This window comes from Haliotis asinina, chromosome 14, assembly GCF_037392515.1.
Source record: "Haliotis asinina isolate JCU_RB_2024 chromosome 14, JCU_Hal_asi_v2, whole genome shotgun sequence".
Classification (NCBI taxonomy): Eukaryota; Metazoa; Mollusca; class Gastropoda; order Lepetellida; family Haliotidae; genus Haliotis; species Haliotis asinina.
The window spans coordinates 42,005,640-42,026,274 of NC_090293.1; the positions used below are offsets into that span (position 1 = coordinate 42,005,640).

The 20,635-nt window shown below is 40.9% G+C and overlaps 1 protein-coding gene across 1 annotated transcript in view; it reads right to left on the minus strand.

Moving 5' to 3' along the window:
* Positions 1-20,297, minus strand: part of LOC137262131 (N-acetylated-alpha-linked acidic dipeptidase 2-like) — a 33,859-nt gene extending 13,562 nt beyond the window's left edge. The window contains exons 1-4 of the mRNA XM_067799910.1: positions 20,165-20,297; positions 13,511-13,736; positions 12,338-12,491; positions 11,454-11,585 (exon numbers count right to left, since the gene is read on the minus strand). Coding sequence (XP_067656011.1) covers positions 11,454-11,585; positions 12,338-12,491; positions 13,511-13,736; positions 20,165-20,189 — 537 coding nt within the window. The 5' untranslated portion in view covers positions 20,190-20,297. The remainder of the gene's footprint in view (positions 1-11,453; positions 11,586-12,337; positions 12,492-13,510; positions 13,737-20,164) is intronic.
* Between the last annotated feature and the right edge of the window lie 338 nt (positions 20,298-20,635).

Consider the following 20,635-nt stretch of genomic DNA (forward strand, 5'->3'; position numbering starts at 1 on the left):
ACATTACATAGGACTGGCAATTGCTGAACACGTAAAAAGCATAAATAACGTCTATGTTCTTTTAGATGTACATTGGAGATATAGTACTCAACATCCAAAAGTGACTTTAATAATTTATAATAAGATTAATGAACTGACTCATTTATTTTGCTGAACATATTTTGCTTTGCAGAATCTATGGGTCTTTGTTTGAATACAGTTAGAAAGTCATTGCCAGTACCAACTTCTTGGCTTACCCAAACAAAACCAAAGCCATACATGTTTAACAATGTCCTAATATAAGATGCTCAGGTAATTCTGTTACAATTATCAAGTTTTTTCATAAGAATATGGGCTTGTTTGGGATACCTATCAGTAGGCATGCATAACAGTACCGGATGCACTTAATCTGATACTCAATACTAATACAATATCAACCACATTCAGCTAATACTGCGTTACTAGACACATGCTTACCTACTCCGAGTACAAATTTACAAAAATTAGAATGGAATTTGTTAATAACTTCTCTGTCCTGATAACCCCATACTTCTGCACCGTAAAGTAATATTGGTTTTATTTTACTGTCGAAGAGCTTGAAAAGAACACTTGCAGACATGTTTGGATATTTATAGGATAACCGTTTGATAGCCATTGTGGCCTTAGTAGCTTTACTGGTAAGGGTCTCAGTACATTTGGTCCATGACAGGCGAGTAATAAACGTTATTCCCACATAGTTATAATATATTGAGCATTTTATCTGTGTTCCTTGTAAATGAAACAGGCTTGTTTTGGGCCTGTTTTTGCCTAGAACTATCGCGGGGAATTAACTCGGGGATCTCCACGCCTTCAAAAACAAACAGAGAGGGATCTCAGGCAAAGCAGGAATCGTTTTATTCTTTCGACAATCAATAAATCACTAAACCAATCAATCAATAAACAGAACAATCAATGGATCAGGTCAATCAATTGCAATCACTGAACACTGGAGAATAACGAGGTAAGACAAGTAGTCAACATTGTAGATGTTATGACGCAATACCTATAAATGACTAATTATAATTCACTGACGCACCTAAAGGATCAGTCATCAAATTTTACTTTAAGAATAAAGGTGACTCGAATACTTAAATGAACAGTGACAACTATTACAATTGTATCATTATCGACTATTAGAGTAAATACAGTAAATGAGGGTCAATACTATGTAAATACTTCAACGTGATAATTTATTTGAAACATTCTGAGTTTTGATTTCCAAATGAAACGGTAACCGGCATACATGGCAATAACATGGCGGTTCACTTAAGTTTACAGTTGCCATGGTGACGATTAGGTTGAGCCTCACAATTGACATACTGCGCCGACGCCTGTAGGTGCGCCTGACCGTGACGGCTTGATGATTACAATAATATGTCTCATAACGAGAAGTGGATACTCTCTGCTAATATTTGTCTTATAAAGAAAAAGTGGATACTTTCTGATTATTGCATACTGAGACTGATATTAAGGAACTTTGCCTTTATATTTTGAACTCTTCTAGACTGCTACTACATCGCCGCAGCGTCATGATAATGTGTGCACATTACATGAACATATATTTATAAGACATTGCCAGAATGTGCGCGTTTAGCTAGATAAGTTTACATAAAGTATTATTATATTCTAGAACATATGCAGTCACAAACTGGGTATCTCGAACGCAAATATATATATAAGCTTCTGGCGCTAACATGACATATAGAAATCGTACATATAACATACATTGCAAATAGTGTACATGCCAAGGATATATCTGTATCGAGAATGCTTCAACAACGTTGTACACATTGAATGTGTTGTACACAAACTATTTTAGCATCCACGACCCCGTACAATAATAAGCTATTTCAACGTGAAAACCTACACAATACAATTACCCTTTATACCAAACTGTATCATATTTAGTACTGTATTTGAAGACACGATTCAAATGAAATATCCCGACAAACTAGTGAGTTGGAATGGCATTTTACGAATTTTGACTAAGTGTAACTTACATTCAATGTTCAAGCAGAGTACAAGAGTTATAAGCAGAGTCTGACAAAAATGACAAAGTACAAGCGACTTACCTTCAAAAACAAACAGAGAGGGATCTCAGGCAAAGCAGGAATGATTCTAGTGTGCAACCATCCTGTATATATACCCGAGGCCTCCTGTCCAAATTTGAAGGCAAGACCGTACGCGCAAGTTTAATTGTCAGTTTCGACAATAGAATATGTGACATGCTGGTTACCTTACGCAAGTTCGGGAGAACAGATGCATAGCGCTAAATACCGAAATAGTGGAAGTTAGATAATCAAAGATTATCAATGTCGCTTTAATGTCACAGTTTGTGCTGGTTCCTTTGATAGATTATATTTGACTTGGTCAGCCGTGGCTACACAATCAGGTTCCCTGCGTTGACAAAGCCCTGTGTTACAGTTGATATGTAAAATGACCTAACATTTAATTGCATGTAGTGTCGCCTGACCGGTTGTGATTGTATGTAGCATCGCTTGACCAGTTGCGACAGCTTGCATCCTGCGGTAATAAGTGATAATATGCCAGCTGCCAGGCGCAAGTAGACTTAGCTAAAGTAAACTGAAGTTAAATATACATTGTAGGATATTTTCCGCATTTTAGTAAAAACTAGAAGTAAAATATGACAAATTTGACCCTGTTATAGAACCCCTGGGCGTCGTGGAGCTTTTGACCGCAAAAGCCTTTGATCACGTTTTTGCTTTAGTCAAAAACAAATACGTACTGATAATACAAATGCATACAAATACAAAGTATACAATAAACCTCGGTAACGGAATGTACAAACAATCATATAATATGACAAAAGGTATGTACTGTGCAGACAGCCCACTTAAAATTCTTTGCAGATAGAGGATTGATTTATGACTTGATAATGACCATCGTGAACAATTAATATGTAGGCAGCGAAAGGCTGGGTGAACATTTTCTGGAGCTTACGGGCCGTAAAGAAGGAGACTCGAAGAGAATTTGGAACAGAGAGAGAGGTTTTAGTTAATTCGTTTGTCACAGTGAAGGCAGGCCAGACAACCGTAAGAGTAGGAAAGAAGTATCCAGAGATTTGGAGCTGTTCGACAGTGTAGGGAGGTTGAATGTCCCAGTAAGTAGGACAAAGACTGAGTGATAGAATAGGAACAGTCACACATTCTGGACCAGTGGTGAGCTCAAGAACAAGACCATTGTGCGTCCGGGGATTGTGTTTAGAGATAAGAAGGAGAAGAATGGATGCAACCGCAAGTGTGATCACTCCAAGAAGAATTGAGACATGATAGTCAGCAAGATCAGAGATGACAAAGCCAGGGCTAGAAGTTGTTGGTGCATTATAGTTTAGTGCTGGAGGTTGAATTGCTTTAACGGGGGCGACACGAGTAACGAGCAATAATGCAGCAGAGAGCGCGCGTACTTTGAAAAACATCCAAATGAATAAGCCAATGGACAAAACAGAAGTAGCTGAAGCAGTGACGGCAATAATGGCATTTGTATCAGGCCAAGAGGTAGGCAAACTAATCTGACCATCAAGCAAAGGTTCTGCAATAGTTTGAAATATAGTTTCTGTTTTTCGTGCACTTTCTGCAATACGCTTCAGACTTAGATGAGATTGTTCATCATTCGCCAAGACATCAGAAATTTTATGGGAATATATATTAAAATTTGGAATTGTAAAGTTAACAGCTTTTTTGAAAGTCGTGTCGCCTGCTATGCTAGAAAGGGTTGAGTCATCAAAAAAGTGTTGCAGAAGAGCAAGGTTGACAGGGTGAAGGTGTGAGATTTGGTTGTGGTAAGTCCGACATGAACCAAAGGGTGCTGGATAAAATAGATCTTCAGTAGACAGAGAACAGTAACAAGGAGTGACAATAAGACAGAAAGTACATCCAGAAATTACGCGATGAGTACCAGGACAGTGGAGAGTAAGGAAAGGAATTCTATAGACAAGAACATTTGAGGTATCAATAGAGATAAGCTGAGGTGGTTGAGGTCTGATAATGTAGCGAAAGTCACAAAGGGATTTAATCAACTCTTTACTATTTTGAAAGAGAGCTAGGGCACATGATGGTTTGGGAGAGGACCGTAATGCTATTCGAAAAGGACAGTGTATGACAAATTCATCACCTGAACAGGAATCTAATGTTGAACTGTCCAGACTGAGAAAATGCTTGGAATCAGATGATATGGCAAAATGAGGCAGAATATCAAGGAGTTGAGTAGAGTGGGATGATGTCTTGTTCACAGGCACTGGGAGAGAAATAACTTTATACATTTGGAAAGGTTTGGTCAAAGAGGATAAGGGAAATTTAACAGATATGTACACATGGGACTTAGTACGGGCAAAGATAAATTTAGCTTGGGAATAATAATAGGTTGGGTTGGTTTGGAGCAGCTGGAAATTTGGATACTTACTTGATAAAATGGAAGAAAGATGGTGGATGGTTTGTTCCAGAATTTGCGGGGCAATAAGTAGAGGAGAAAGTTTATGCTTTGCGAGGTCTAAAATGCCTAATTTGAGTTCTTCGAGCTGATGCTCAATGGTATTAGAATTTTGAATTTGGTCTATCAAAAGGGAGGTGAGTGAAGTAAATGTAGACTGAATATTTCTGGCATTATTCTCTATCGCAGTGGCTGTGAACGTAATCGCATCGTGATTGGCCTTCACACCTTTCAAAGCATTCTTAAATCTATTGTTGACAAGTTTCATAAAAGAAGAGAGGTGGGCTGAATGCTGTTGCAAGACATTTGCAAGATTAATATCATGTTTGGTTAAGGCGTTAATATGCTTGGCAAGCAGATTGACATCGTCAGTGGTGGCTGTGCCAAACAATGTTTTGGAAAGGGATCCTACAAAACTAAGGACTGCTCGCTTGGAACGACTTGAGGAAGGGACCTTTGACTCAGGAATGAGTTTTATTATTTGTTGCTTAGTTTCATTTAGTTGCGCAACACACCTGGCTTTTATAACATTCAGGTGCATTTGCATTTGATGCAGTAATGCACACGTTGCATTGCCTTGGTGACAACCGCTCAATGTAGGGATACTGGGGACGTGAGGGAGCTTGACCTCGTAGGTGTGTACCCAATACTCTGTTGAAAAATGTACTTCAGTGGTTGGCTTAAAGACTATTCCATAATTTAGTCTTTGAACAGGGCTGGTGCTGCAGACAGGGTGGGCTAACAGAGCGATAAGCCACAGGATAATCAAGCGCCAGGATGAACCTTTGATGAAATGAAAAAGGAAGCCATTAGAAGAGTTGACCTGATTGGAAAGAATGTCGTGGCCACAACACCAATCCTAGCACTATGAGACACAGAAACTGAGTAACTGCAAAAGGGGTTGGTCACTCATACAATGGCTAACACAATTCAAATCATAAAGGGTTGAGACAGCTTGGTAACACCTGAGTACTGACTCAAAGAAAGTACTTGCGTCTGTGTTTGCGAGCTCTACCAGTCATTGTTCTTGACTTATGGAAATGCTTGATCAGGGATGGATCAAGGTTGGAAGCAGGCTCCCAAGTCGTTTGAGAATAGCCTAACCATTTTATTTGGTACGTCTTGGTACCTTTTGACATTTTGCATCTGAGAATTTTGTCAACAGGATAGGTTTGTTCATCTTGAGGTTTGTCATCCTCCTCTTGGGAAGCGGATGGTACAGGACCTGTATCATTGCTTTCTGGGTCTTGAGAGATCATTTGTTGTTCGAAGGGAGTGCTAGCATCAGCAGAAGTGCCAGCATGAGGAGAATGATGTGTGTCCTCATCAGCAGAAGTGCTGAGAGAAGGGGAATGACTTGTGTCAATATCAGCCGAAGTGCTGGGCAAAGGGGAATGATGTCTATCATCATCAGCAGACGTGCTGGGAAAAGGGGGACGACATCCATTGTTGGGGACTTGATCTGGAAGTCGATCATTGGCTTCTCGAGCGACATAAGGTTTTATGCGATTGGCGTGGATGAGGGCCTTGTGTGTTTTGCTGGTTTGAACGTGCTGTAGTTTGAAGGTGTGATTTGGGCCTAACTCTATAATTGTGTACGGACCTAACCATTTAACTGAGAGCTTTGGGGACCTACCGGGAAGAATATGTGAGTTTTTCATCAGGACCAAATCACCTACAGAGAACTGGGGCTCTCTAGCTTTGAGGTCAGCGCGCTCTTTGTTGATGTCTTGGGACAATTTCATATTGTCCTTGGCAATGGTCTTGGCTACTCTGAGATTGTCCAGAAGGGTCTTAAGATGACGCTCTGCAGTTTTGCCTAGTGATGGCTTGGGCAGAAGGGCAATATCAATTGGGAGATGCATCTCTCTGCCAAAGAGCAGATAGAATGGAGTGTAACCAGTCGATGCACATGGTGCACTGCGCAGTGACATCATTACACAAGGAATAAGGTCTGCCCAGTTGGACTGATCAGAGTCACAGTATGCTCTGAGTGCCTGTTCAATGGTCCTATTGCGTCTTTCACACATGCCATTGGTTTCAGGATGATATGATGATGTCAGATGGTGCTTAATGTCCAAAAGTTCACAAAGGGCATTGACAAGTTTAGAAGTGAACTGCCGACCTCTGTCAGAAAGAAGAGTTTTGGGAGCACCAAAGCGAGTAATCACCTGATTGAAAAGAATGTGGGCTACCTCAGTGGCATCTTGGGTTTTCATGGCAAAGCCTTCTGTCCAACGGGAAAAAGAATCCACTACTAGTAGGGCATACTTAAAACCATCTTTTGTTTCAGGGAGTGGACCAAGGATATCGATGTGAATTCGGGAAAAGGTATCCTCTATGGGCATTGGGACCATAGGAGCATGTCTACCATGAGTCATGGGCTTAATTTTCTGACATGTCTCACAGGACCTGATGTAGTTGTCTATGTCCTGATACATGCCAGGCCAGTGGTACTTAGACAGGAGCGCTTGAAAAGTAGAATCCCTTCCAAGATGACAACCGCCTACTTTTGAGTCATGATAGGCAAACAGGAGATCTTTGCGCTTGATAAGTGGGACCACTAGCTGTGTAATTTGAGGAGCTCTATGGGCCTTGGCACCTCTATGTTTAGCTTGGTAAACATGATAGAGAATACCATCTCTGACAACATATTCCTGTGAACGACCTACCAGACCTTTGACTTGTACATCGTTATAAGTTGCAGGGATTTCACCTTTGGATATGTAGTCAATAATGGGTTGAAGGTCAGGCGAATTGTATTGTTGCATAACAAACTGATCATCATCTGTGTCGACTGCTGCAACTGCAATAGATGGACCAGGTGGGGGTGGTTTCTTAGCGTAATACAAATCAACCGCGAGTGGCTCAGGAGTGTCTAGGTCCTGGTGAGAAGATAGGGAGGTTGAGGATGGGTCGGTAGAAGGGACAGAGGTTGATGTGTAAGGAAGGGGTGATGCTGGAGTGATATAGAAGGATTGAGAGAGAAGGAGATGACCTATGCAGATGTCAAGAGAAATGGACCCTAAGATCTTATGAACTTCACCACCTACACCAATGACTTCATGAAGGTCAGAGTCTTGTAAGTCTTTTAATGTGTAGCCTACTTTTTGAAGGTAGCTCATGCTGACACAGGACACAGAAGCACCTGTATCAACTAGAGCTGTTGTCTTCACTTGCTTCACCTTAACTAGAACAGTGTTCTTAACTAAGGGTGCCACAAGTGAGACCAAAGGTTTCTCATGCCTGACCCCAGGTCTCTGAGAATCAGGCGCGAGTCCCTATTGCCTTGGCCATTCATTCTGAGAATGATATGCCCTTATGCACACACTAGAATGGTGACCTACTTTATGGCAGAAAGTACACTGGGTATTAAAATGTGGGCAATATAACCTGTCTGAACAGTACATACCACATCCGATGCATCTTTGCTCCAGGAACGGGGGTACTGGATACTGTGGGCGTGGATGATTGCCGGACTGTCTTGGCGGGGCCTGATTCCTTGGCTGTGGACGACCTTGAGGCAACAGAGGAGGTGGTGGTTGTCTCCGGAAGTGGGCATCATGAGGCTGGTGCCGTTTGGGCTGGTATCGCTGGGGATGTTGTAGCTGGAATTGTTGCTGCTGTTGTTGTGGAGGTGGTCTAGTGGCTTCTGTAGCCACAGCCTGAACTGTTGGGTTCGTTGTCTTGGTGATTAGGGTGGCTACAAGTTCTGAAAGTTGGTCCACCTTCATAGCCATGTTAATATCCTGAGATTTCACACCCGTCTGTGATCTCTCAGCCAGTTCAGCATGGTGACGGACATCTTCAAGTGTGGCAGGCTCCTTATTAATCACCCACTGGCGAATGTTAGGCCTAAGCCCATTAACGGCTACTGCCACAGTCACGGACACTGGCAGTGCTAAGGTATGTGTGGCCTTTTGTAGCCTTGTCAGAAAATCAGCACTGGACTCTCCTGTTGACTGTGACATTTGTAAAACATTCACATCAAAGGTTCGTGGCTTGTGAAACCTTGACGTGAATGCTGCCTCCAGACGGGTCATACTTTGTTTGGTGTCATCGGGAAGATCTTGGTGCCATACCTTAGCTGTCCCCTCTAAATAGAAAGGAAACAGCAGGCACTGACGTTCTTCGTTGTAACCCAACAACTTAACAAAGTTGGTAAAGTCCTGCCACCAGGATGCTGGCTCCTCTTGTCCGCTGAAGGGCCGTAACTTGATCTGTGGCGTTGCCATGGCAAAGGCTGGTGATGGAGGCGTTGATGAATTTGTTGATGATGTTGGTGCCGCTGTCGATGTAAGTGATGGCACAGCTAATGTTGTGGACGATGGTGTGGGTGTGGTCAGGGGTGGCGATGTTGGGAAAGGTGAAACCTGCTCTTTGATCAAACTGGTCAGTCGCAACCTTGAATCATGCCCTCGAAGTCTCTGTTTGTAATTTGTAGGCGTGGCTCCGGACATCTAGGATTGACTCCACCAGTTGAAACAGGCTTGTTTTGGGCCTGTTTTTGCCTAGAACTATCGCGGGGAATTAACTCGGGGATCTCCACGCCTTCAAAAACAAACAGAGAGGGATCTCAGGCAAAGCAGGAATCGTTTTATTCTTTCGACAATCAATAAATCACTAAACCAATCAATCAATAAACAGAACAATCAATGGATCAGGTCAATCAATTGCAATCACTGAACACTGGAGAATAACGAGGTAAGACAAGTAGTCAACATTGTAGATGTTATGACGCAATACCTATAAATGACTAATTATAATTCACTGACGCACCTAAAGGATCAGTCATCAAATTTTACTTTAAGAATAAAGGTGACTCGAATACTTAAATGAACAGTGACAACTATTACAATTGTATCATTATCGACTATTAGAGTAAATACAGTAAATGAGGGTCAATACTATGTAAATACTTCAACGTGATAATTTATTTGAAACATTCTGAGTTTTGATTTCCAAATGAAACGGTAACCGGCATACATGGCAATAACATGGCGGTTCACTTAAGTTTACAGTTGCCATGGTGACGATTAGGTTGAGCCTCACAATTGACATACTGCGCCGACGCCTGTAGGTGCGCCTGACCGTGACGGCTTGATGATTACAATAATATGTCTCATAACGAGAAGTGGATACTCTCTGCTAATATTTGTCTTATAAAGAAAAAGTGGATACTTTCTGATTATTGCATACTGAGACTGATATTAAGGAACTTTGCCTTTATATTTTGAACTCTTCTAGACTGCTACTACATCGCCGCAGCGTCATGATAATGTGTGCACATTACATGAACATATATTTATAAGACATTGCCAGAATGTGCGCGTTTAGCTAGATAAGTTTACATAAAGTATTATTATATTCTAGAACATATGCAGTCACAAACTGGGTATCTCGAACGCAAATATATATATAAGCTTCTGGCGCTAACATGACATATAGAAATCGTACATATAACATACATTGCAAATAGTGTACATGCCAAGGATATATCTGTATCGAGAATGCTTCAACAACGTTGTACACATTGAATGTGTTGTACACAAACTATTTTAGCATCCACGACCCCGTACAATAATAAGCTATTTCAACGTGAAAACCTACACAATACAATTACCCTTTATACCAAACTGTATCATATTTAGTACTGTATTTGAAGACACGATTCAAATGAAATATCCCGACAAACTAGTGAGTTGGAATGGCATTTTACGAATTTTGACTAAGTGTAACTTACATTCAATGTTCAAGCAGAGTACAAGAGTTATAAGCAGAGTCTGACAAAAATGACAAAGTACAAGCGACTTACCTTCAAAAACAAACAGAGAGGGATCTCAGGCAAAGCAGGAATGATTCTAGTGTGCAACCATCCTGTATATATACCCGAGGCCTCCTGTCCAAATTTGAAGGCAAGACCGTACGCGCAAGTTTAATTGTCAGTTTCGACAATAGAATATGTGACATGCTGGTTACCTTACGCAAGTTCGGGAGAACAGATGCATAGCGCTAAATACCGAAATAGTGGAAGTTAGATAATCAAAGATTATCAATGTCGCTTTAATGTCACAGTTTGTGCTGGTTCCTTTGATAGATTATATTTGACTTGGTCAGCCGTGGCTACACAATCAGGTTCCCTGCGTTGACAAAGCCCTGTGTTACAGTTGATATGTAAAATGACCTAACATTTAATTGCATGTAGTGTCGCCTGACCGGTTGTGATTGTATGTAGCATCGCTTGACCAGTTGCGACAGCTTGCATCCTGCGGTAATAAGTGATAATATGCCAGCTGCCAGGCGCAAGTAGACTTAGCTAAAGTAAACTGAAGTTAAATATACATTGTAGGATATTTTCCGCATTTTAGTAAAAACTAGAAGTAAAATATGACAAATTTGACCCTGTTATATAAATACCATTTCTCAGAATTTCGTAAGAATCCCTATTGTTGATATCCACACCCGTCAATTCATTTATCTGTCGATCTTGGTATTGTTGTTTCTTACTTCTACTCATGCATCTGAACATATTTATGAGCTTAATGTATTCAGTCAGTAATTGTTTGTCACCGGTAGTTCTGAATTTGCTCAATAACACAATAACGGTCAGCACAGAGGAGGTCGCAGGGTGGATATACACAAAGCCTAGTATCCCATCACGTGCTGAAGCAAAACATGGTCCTATGCAGTACAATAAATGTTATGTCAGTGTATATTGCAAACACATGTTTTAAGCAACACATGAGAGGAGAATGAATACACACAGAGACACAACCTCAATCATTTAACCCCCACTAAATACAAAATACATGATAAGCTGGAAAGGCAAGTTCAATACATTCTTTCATACAATTATTCCAGATTTCAAGTAACCCAAAAATACTAAAGTTAGCACAATATTCTTTGAATGTGGTGCGAAACCAAGTCGCTAGGACGTTGCTGCGAGGATAACAATATTTGGGCTTCCATGATCAGTACTGTTGTGTTACCTCTGGATGGCCGCTGGGAGAGAAGGCATTGTATGGCTGTATCACCTCCGGGTGGGACTCCCCTATGGAGAAGGCGTGTTCACCGGCTGAGGTCTTGTACAACACTCTACCGTCTGAGGCAACAAGGCTCGCCTGCAGCACAAACGTTATCGGCGAGAAGCAATAGATGGGGAGGCATACTTCCTAATATGACATCCTGTGTCCTGGGCCCGATCCACAAAGAGTAAGTAACGTTACGATCTGTCGTAACTCCATAGTTTATCATAGGCTTACGAATGATGCTGTGATACGAACGTTTTGTGGATCGGGAACCTGATCCATAGAGCCTTTGTAACGTTACGACCTCTCGTAACTATATACTCTATCGTAAGTTTATGAATATGGAGTATCGTAATGCTACGGACGTTTTGTGAATCGGGTCCCTGTTTTCAACTTTCACATACACAGATGTTGTCTACGAAGTTCACATTTTATTATTGCTTACTCAGTATACACCAGATAACATTTAGTTTTAGTCTTGACAAAGTGCACTGAATCCTTGAATATGAAGATGCAAGCTAACCATGTAATAATGTTGTCATAATTACATCATTTTAAGCTTATATACACTGAACTTAATAAGATCTGATTTAACAGGGACATTTTTCACAAAATTAAGTCTTTAAGTAGTTTCTTGTAATAGTCGAACCAACAGTGTCTGCGGCATCTGAGTGTTCAGTGGATCCTGACGAATAGTGTTCTCATCTCGCCAGTACAGATCTAGAGTACAGTAATGATAAAACTGACGAATGCTTTTCATTCGTACAGACAGACGGACATACAATACGTCCAAGAATATGCACTCCATTGCTTTGTAGCTACAATGCAATAACTGAAGCACTTACGGTATTGATATGATTCTTTTCTGGGTATGACAGCAGAACGTCATACGGCACCATCTGTACGTCATATCCCTGTTCTGTCCATTGATCTTTGACGTACACTGCCGTACGGAGATTGCCAGGAGTTCCGGCGAGGTGCGGACGTGACGTCAGATAGCTGGAACATGTGTCACGTGACATTCAAAACTAATGTCTTTCTTAATCCCGTGGATTAATTGCTTTGTTTGCTGTAAAATATGCTTAAAAATCTTATATCTTAAAACTCAAGACATTAGATTTAAACAAAACTGGAACTTGGAAGTTTAATAATACTATTCTGAAAAGGAACTATATACAAATGAGACATTTTATGGATTAAGTTTCTTTATTCTTTCCCACACAACAATGATGACCAAATATATCAGTGATGACTAAACATGAAATTGTTCATCTTCAAGAGACACAAATATCCGTCCTCTACAGCACAGCAATTCGCCGCGCGGAGTTGCGTCCCCAAAGCGTAAATCGTGTGGGCCAACATCACCTCGGCCTCTCCTCTGATTCGAGGTCTTCTTAATCTCCACATTTTGAAAAAAGTAATAAAACCTCACTAATGATGTGAACGAAACATCGCAATTTCTGTATCCTCGCATAACGGGTTTCGTCGTGGCGTTTGTGTACACAGGGTGGTGATGTAGTTGTCAGAGCTACTATATGGAATCCTAAAAGGGACATGATCGCCTTCTCACTAACAAGCAAAAATAGGAAAATTAACCAAAGCGCGACAGTGCAACGCGACAGTTCGGCCATTTGTCGCAATGTCACATTTTGGATAATATTTTTCTATTCATCCAAATGGCGACAAATTTCTATATTTTATTCAAACCACTACAATGCGACACAGCCATAATGCAACAAATGGCAGAAATGTCACGTTGTCGCGTTGTCGCGTTGTCGCGTTCTGGTTTATTTTGCCTCCATGCTTGTTTTTGAGAGGGCGCCAACGCGACAATGTCCCTTCTAGGATTCCATGCTGTCCACCGATGAATGGATAGACAACGACACCTCCCAAAGTGAAAGTTGGTTCAATTTAAGACTTAAATATCTCAATAAAACAGGAGAGTGTTATCATTTGAAGCAGTAACACTTAACCCATTATCTATAACTCATCATCACATATTGATAATCGACTCTTACTGCAGGTGCTTGTCAATGATGGCCGGGTCTATCCCACTGATGAGCGTGTTGCCGACGTCAGGCTCCGCATCTCTCGTGAGACGTCGTAGTATCAGATCCGACTTTGGCCCATAGCGTTGTGGGGCGAACAGTCCGATCATAAGTCCTATCACAAAGGCTATGACGATCAACCCAATAGCCGCTATACAGCCACGCCCAGTTATCACAGCCATGTCTGTGTTGGAATCTATGGAAAGAAATGCATCGGACGATATACATTAATTATATCCAAAATTTATCAAACTGCTTATCAAATCTATTTTGTTTTATACTTATATTTTAAAGATACAGTTTCAGATTTTGATCCAGTGTAAACAGCAAGTTGTTTTACGCCGCACTCAGAATTATTCCAGCTCCTAAATCACGACGCCTGGACGAGACAATCCAGTGACTGACCCCAGCGGCATTGGTATGCGCAATTGGGATATGATGGCCCGTGTCAACCATGTCAGCGAGCCTGACCACCTGATCCAATTAGTCGCCTCTAACGGCGAGCATGGGCTACCAAAAATCGATTCTAACCTGACAACCATGGGTCTCATATGTAATGTATGTAGTTTACAAACTGGACCTGTTACGCTCCGAATAGGTGGAATCTATTCAGGTAATTATAAGCTGATGTAAAGAAATCAGGATATACATTTTTTAAACCACTTCCATCTGGACGTCACTTTCGATTACCTTCCCTTAAAACATCGTCTGAATCTCTGGTCTCCCTGGATCTCCTTTTCATTTAGAATGGGTTTGTTTGTTACTATCAAAATTATACATATATTCAGAGACTAAGCCTTAGTCTAGAAACGGTGCTGCCGTGGTCGCCGGGAACTCCGTGTAAATGAAGCAGCATCCATGTCACATGGCATGGTCATACAATAAGACATTGAAAAAAGCGACAAAGACGGATTATAAACACATATAAATTCCAATGAGTGATTATGATTATACATAATGAGTGATTATGGAAATTCTTTCTAAATAAATAACGGCTGAGTATATACAAAATCCATGAAAAACATGCACGGTAATTACATGCACAAAATGATTGCTGATAATTCCATACAATTAATTATCCACACATAGGTAAAGAAGCTGAGATAGTAGTTATCGCATGCATGATGACTATTCAAGAACGGAAAGTAAATATATTACTCCATAAGTAAACATTCTTACATGAGTAAATGTGTGCATGTGAATGGTGCTTTAGACACAACCCCACTTGTTCTAGGTTTTTTACTTAATGCACAAATCTTGAAATACCATACAGTAATAGCTATTTTTAACTTTTATCCTTAACTGAATAAAATCCTGAGATTAAAATGTTCAGTCAAACAGGTTAAAACAACAAACCATCTGTTTGCATCTGAGTGCATAGCTAATCCCGTGCCTGTTACCTCTTAATTAAATGATCCGGGGTTAGAATAGGTCTTCAGCAACCAATGCTTGTCTTAAGAGGCGACTTCGGGATCGTATGGTCAGACTCGCAAACTTGTTTGAAACATGTCATCGGTTCCCAGTTGCTCAGATCGATGCTCATGCCGTTTTGACCATTGCCTATTCTGGTCCAAACTCGATTGTTTACACACCATAGAGCTGAATATTGCGGACTGCGGCGTAAAACTAAACTCACACACTCACTTATTCTCAATTAAATTGGAATGGCCCATGAAATAACGAACTGAACATGCCAATATCATCAGCATATGAGGTACAAGTGACGATAATTGATAATATCATGACGAAAATTGCTTGATATATTTTCGAAATGTACTGAGATTTTCCACAATAGATATCTTTTTTACATGTAAAAATGATTCAAAGTTTATTATATACTCATAGAAAAAGTAGGGGAACCTGAATTTTGAAGTCTGACAGAAAGAAAACCCATTGAGGAATCATTATGTTACATTGACATTCATCTTGTGTATGCAGCATCATTTCACGTTATCACCACACGCAAACACAATACATGGGAAGCACGTGAACAACGTGGGAGCCTCCTGCACGCGCATGGGGTGTCATTAAAAATCTTATCGTTTTTCAGGCAGGTCGATAAATCACTGTTGCATCTGTGCGTGGTTATGGTTTTCAGGGTCAAATCACAAACTACTGGCTGAAAATTGTAAACCTGAAATTTTCATGTCATACTCCAGTCACCTAACAAGGGGGTAAATGAACGAAAAGCTTTGCTTTGAATGAAATCCATGTGGTGATGCATTCTCAAAACATCCCTTATTGTATCAACATTGATTCAGTCCCGTGTATCTCCCAATGTCGACAATCGTACATTGAAAGTAGAGTTCCCCTACTTTTTTAAAGAGTATATGTGGATTTTTAAAAAGGAAGCTGGTATATACACCCTATACCTAAGTGTTCTAGTTCTGAACACTGTGAGAACACCCTTCTTGTAACAGATTTAGAACGCAGTTTGAGTGTTGTGATTTAGTCGTCACGATATGCCTGAGATATTGCCGACGTGACGTTAAATAGTAACACACTCTGATTTAGACACAATGTGTTCTGCCGTCAGAACACCAGTGTACCTCTTACAGAACGCTCGTTTGGGGGGCACGTAATCAACCCTTCTACGTCGACTGAATCGCCTTGGTTGGGCGATGGACTGGCAACGTCGAAATAAGGGTATGGCAACCTTGATTTTTGAGAACACGCACACAATGTGTATGACTTGTAAGTGTCACAATCAAAACAGTTTTAAAATACAAGCACCACGTGTACTTTCTTTTATACTTCAATTTAGCATACAGACAGATGTATTTTATCAAAGTGTCACATGACAGTTACAATAATGAAGGTATTAAAAATATTAACATAAAAACTGTGATCAAACCATAACTGGCATATGAGACACTAAACATTTGATACGTATGAAGTATAAAAAGAATATTAAAACTAAAATACTAAATGAAAAAATACAGATACAAAATTAATGAGAATATACAACAATTGTGTTTAAAAGGTATAGTCTATAGCATATAAATTATGTAAGAGCATTACATTATGAATTGTTTACAGGTCACAAGGGGGACATGGGTAGATGTTCCCTCGATGTTTGGATGTACGTAACCAAACATCCAGGGTACATCATCCTGTGATCCCCGAGGGACCAGTGAACAACATATTTATCTTACCGAATACCTCCATGTTAAAGGGGCCCTAGCTAACGTCCAAAAAAGCCCATGGGTTTCCAATTAGTCTCCCACTGGCTGCTCCTTAGCAGTGTAGATGTTATCTTCCAGGACTGTACATGTAACAGCTATGGGTGCCTGGCAAGAGCCTGGACATGTAAAAGGTTAACCTTGGAATTTACTGCTAGAATAAGCATGTGCCTTATAGTACATGTCCAACAACCCTTTCACTACATATTTTGATGACTGGTGGGATTAATTTGATTAGCATGTATGAAACATCAAATGTTACTATTTTCTAAATATATAATCTTCAGCAAAGAGATGTCAGTATCAGAAAAGTGTACAACCCTAACCCTGCACAGCATAGTGTCAGGGGAGCGGGGGTAGGAGGGCATTTTCCCAGCCAGGGTGAAATATCGAACCGTGAATGAAACTTTCCCCACTCATAGGCTTGTTTCTATGGAAACGCGCCCCCTCTGGCGACCTGACCAACACAGTGGGAAATTCAGATCTGGATTTGAAAATGAGAAACATATTTCCAAAATGTATGTTTTGTAGACTATCTACATCCATACGTTTTTCTGTGAGTCTTCATAACATACTTCTTTTATCACTGTGACTTAATATCAGCCTGAACCGGTCAGTCAATTTTGAGGTATTTCATGGAATGTACTTGTATACTGCATTGCTTTGTATAAAAAGACAGCTGAGACAAGGCAATTAGGCCACACCCCATCTGTGTATAGGTTTGGAACCCGGGTTTCATTCTGAACTGTTTGAAGCCTGGGTATCGGATCATACACTTCAGTCAGCCCGGAGATATTGTGTTAGTGAAGTCACCGCGGTGTAATTGCCCTTTCGAATATTCACAGGGACTACATCTGAACGTTTTGTCAAAATTAATTACATGGAATGCGAGGCAAATCCTTTCGTAGCCATAGGCAGATTTTGCAGTCGACACAAGAAAAACAGATTTAGAGTTATCTCCCTTACGTCGATCTGCATTCGCAAAATATCGGTAATTTCCGTACATCATGAGTGATTCGATGTTTTTCGAGATAAAGAAGTACACTGGCCCAAAAAAGAAACGCATAGGTGAAAATCCAATGTTATGAGAGATGATTTATTAACTTAAATTGCACAAAAAGTAATGGAACTTGAGCAATGATAATTCACACGGGTATTAACAAATGTGTGTCAAGACATATACAATCATTCACAGTGGTATTAAGCGTCTCTATTTTCCATGGCATAGTGAGAAAGTCAGTATCTGGTGTGACCACCACGGGCATCAATCACTGCTCTGCATCGCCTGGGCATTGACTGTATAAGACGTCGTATCCGCCTTTGTGGGATTCTTCTCCACTCATCTCGCAACGCATTCACCAACTGTAGACGTGTCTGTGGCTGCGGCTGTCGACGTCGTAACCGTTTACCCAATTGGTCCCATAAATGTTCAATTGGGTTCAAATCCGGCGATTTTGAGGGCCATGGAAGAACTGTAATGTTGTTGTTGGCAAGGAAATCCGTGGTAATGCGTGCTGTGTGCGGTCTTGCATTGTCGTGCTGGAAAATTTCCCTTCTAGCGTCAATTGTAGGAACAACATGACGGTTCAGAATTTCATCCCGGTAGCGTACAGCATTGAGATTCCCTTGCACATGCACCAACTGTGTCCTGCCGTTCATAGATATGCCTCCCCACATCATTACACCTCCACCACCGTGTCTGTTGACCTCACGAACGCACTGTCGAGCATATCTCTCATTTCGACGTCTGTAAACACGCATCCTTCCATCATGTCTGTACAGCAGAAAACGTGACTCATCGCTGAACCAGATCCTCCTCCAATTCAAGAGGTTCCATGCCCGAACGTTCCTGCACCACTGAAGACGTGCACGACGGTGATGGGGATGCAGAACAGGTCCTGCATGAGGTCGCATAGGTCGAATTCCATGCTCTCTTAGGCGATTCCTGATGGTTTGTGGAGAGACTCTACGCAGCCCAAGAACGTGATCAGCGGTATACGTAGCAGTGACGGCCCGATTACGCAGATGAAGCACCCGGATGTAGCGGTCTTGTGCTGGAGTTGTCACCCTTGGTCTCCCACTCCTTGGTCTCCCACTCCTTGGACGGTCTCTGGTCGAGTTGTGTTGCGTGTATCGTTGCCAGAGACGGGAAATCGTGCTCTGCCTCACATTCAGACGTCTGGCAACTGATGACTGACTTTCCCCAGCTTCCAGACGTCCAATGGCTCTATTTCTGTTTTCTTCATTTAACCTTGGCATTTTTCGCGTCGCATAGAAAGAAATTCGAAGAATGAATCGCAACAGGACCTGTCCCCTTTTATAGCCATCATAATCAAGATTGAGATCCTGCATTTGCACGTGCATAATGCTTTCAGATTTTCCCACGTGCAGATTATACAAAGCGTTTTCAAGGTGCTGTGGTGTGGCAAATAATCACCAGAGGTTGTGTTTGTTTGTCTGTTTTGGTTGTATTGACTATAAAAACACTTAATATTTACATTAATTGTCATTCCATTCCATATTTTCCGAAAAAAATCTACTTTAAAAATGAGATTTCACCTATGCGTTTCTTTTTTGGGTCAGTGTACTACCACGAATTACCGAATGGCTTGCCATTGACAGCAGGGTACTTAGAAATGTACCTCGCTTGTTAGTGTGGGAGATTGAAACTGATAGAGGAGCGCTTAGCCAATCAGAAAACGACATTTATGTGTGATGTAGGATAAAAATTAATATGGTAAATTGTGCTTGAAATAATTTTAGAAAGTAAATAAAGGTTTACGTGGACGCATGTAAATTGCGTCTTAAAACATTTTGTTATATTATTTGCTAACGTGTTTTCAAAATTCAATACTTTAATGAATAAAGTATGTTTATCATTTATAACAATATCACTAAAAGTGTAATAGGAAGTTAAGAAATTGTATGTAACATCAACGTAATAATACGGTGGCGTCCGGTTTCGATATGCAGCGGGAAAGAAATACATACAACGGCGTAAAATAACATACACACACTGAATTAAGTGCCAGTGATTTACTGTTGTTTCACTATCAGCGTAGCTGGGGCGATTTCACATCGGACGCAACCATTCACCAGGTTGCGATGTGTAAGTGTTTTTGTTTTAATCACTTAACTGAACACTAGGTATATTTACATATATCCATTAACTCTTTTCAGCTACGAAAACCTGTCACAAGTGGTCTATTATTGGTGTGTATAAGTTAGGACGTGGTTCCAAAAGGTTCAGGCAGGGATGGTAACAACGTAGGACACATACATGAACCCGTTATAGCATGACTGAAAGGCATTTCCCCCGGGACAGAAATATAATCTACGGGGGATTTGTTCTGGCGGAGCACTGACTAGTAAAAATACCGTTTATCACCGATGCACCATTTCCAGATTGGTGTACACATTCAAGAATGAAAGCATGACCTACCGTGTATCGACACATATCTAGACATGTCAAACCAGGATGATCCTGTTTTCGATAGAAATCCACAACATTCTGACTAGCCGTGGAACCGACCAGCACGTCTTGTCTGGGGAGAGAGGCTCCGTGCCTGCTGTTTACTCATCTACTGTTAATTAACAGCTACTTTATCCAGCCTGTTACCGTAAAACAGGGGTCTGTTCTGGCGAGAGCCAGGCTGTTGATTGGAAGAGGTGAAGGATTGTGGATAGAGGGAAATGTTTAAGAAATCGTTTAAAAATACCTGAATTATAAACACCGGCACCAGAATTGTGACATGGAGATGAATGTCCCCATGGAGATGAATATTTGGGAGAATGAATCCTCTCTCGTCGAAAGATAGAGCCATTTCCCTTTTCACATTTCTACAAAGTGTTTGTTTACTGTTATTCGTTTCTGCCGCCAAGAACATGTTCTAAGAATAGGAACAGACCAAGA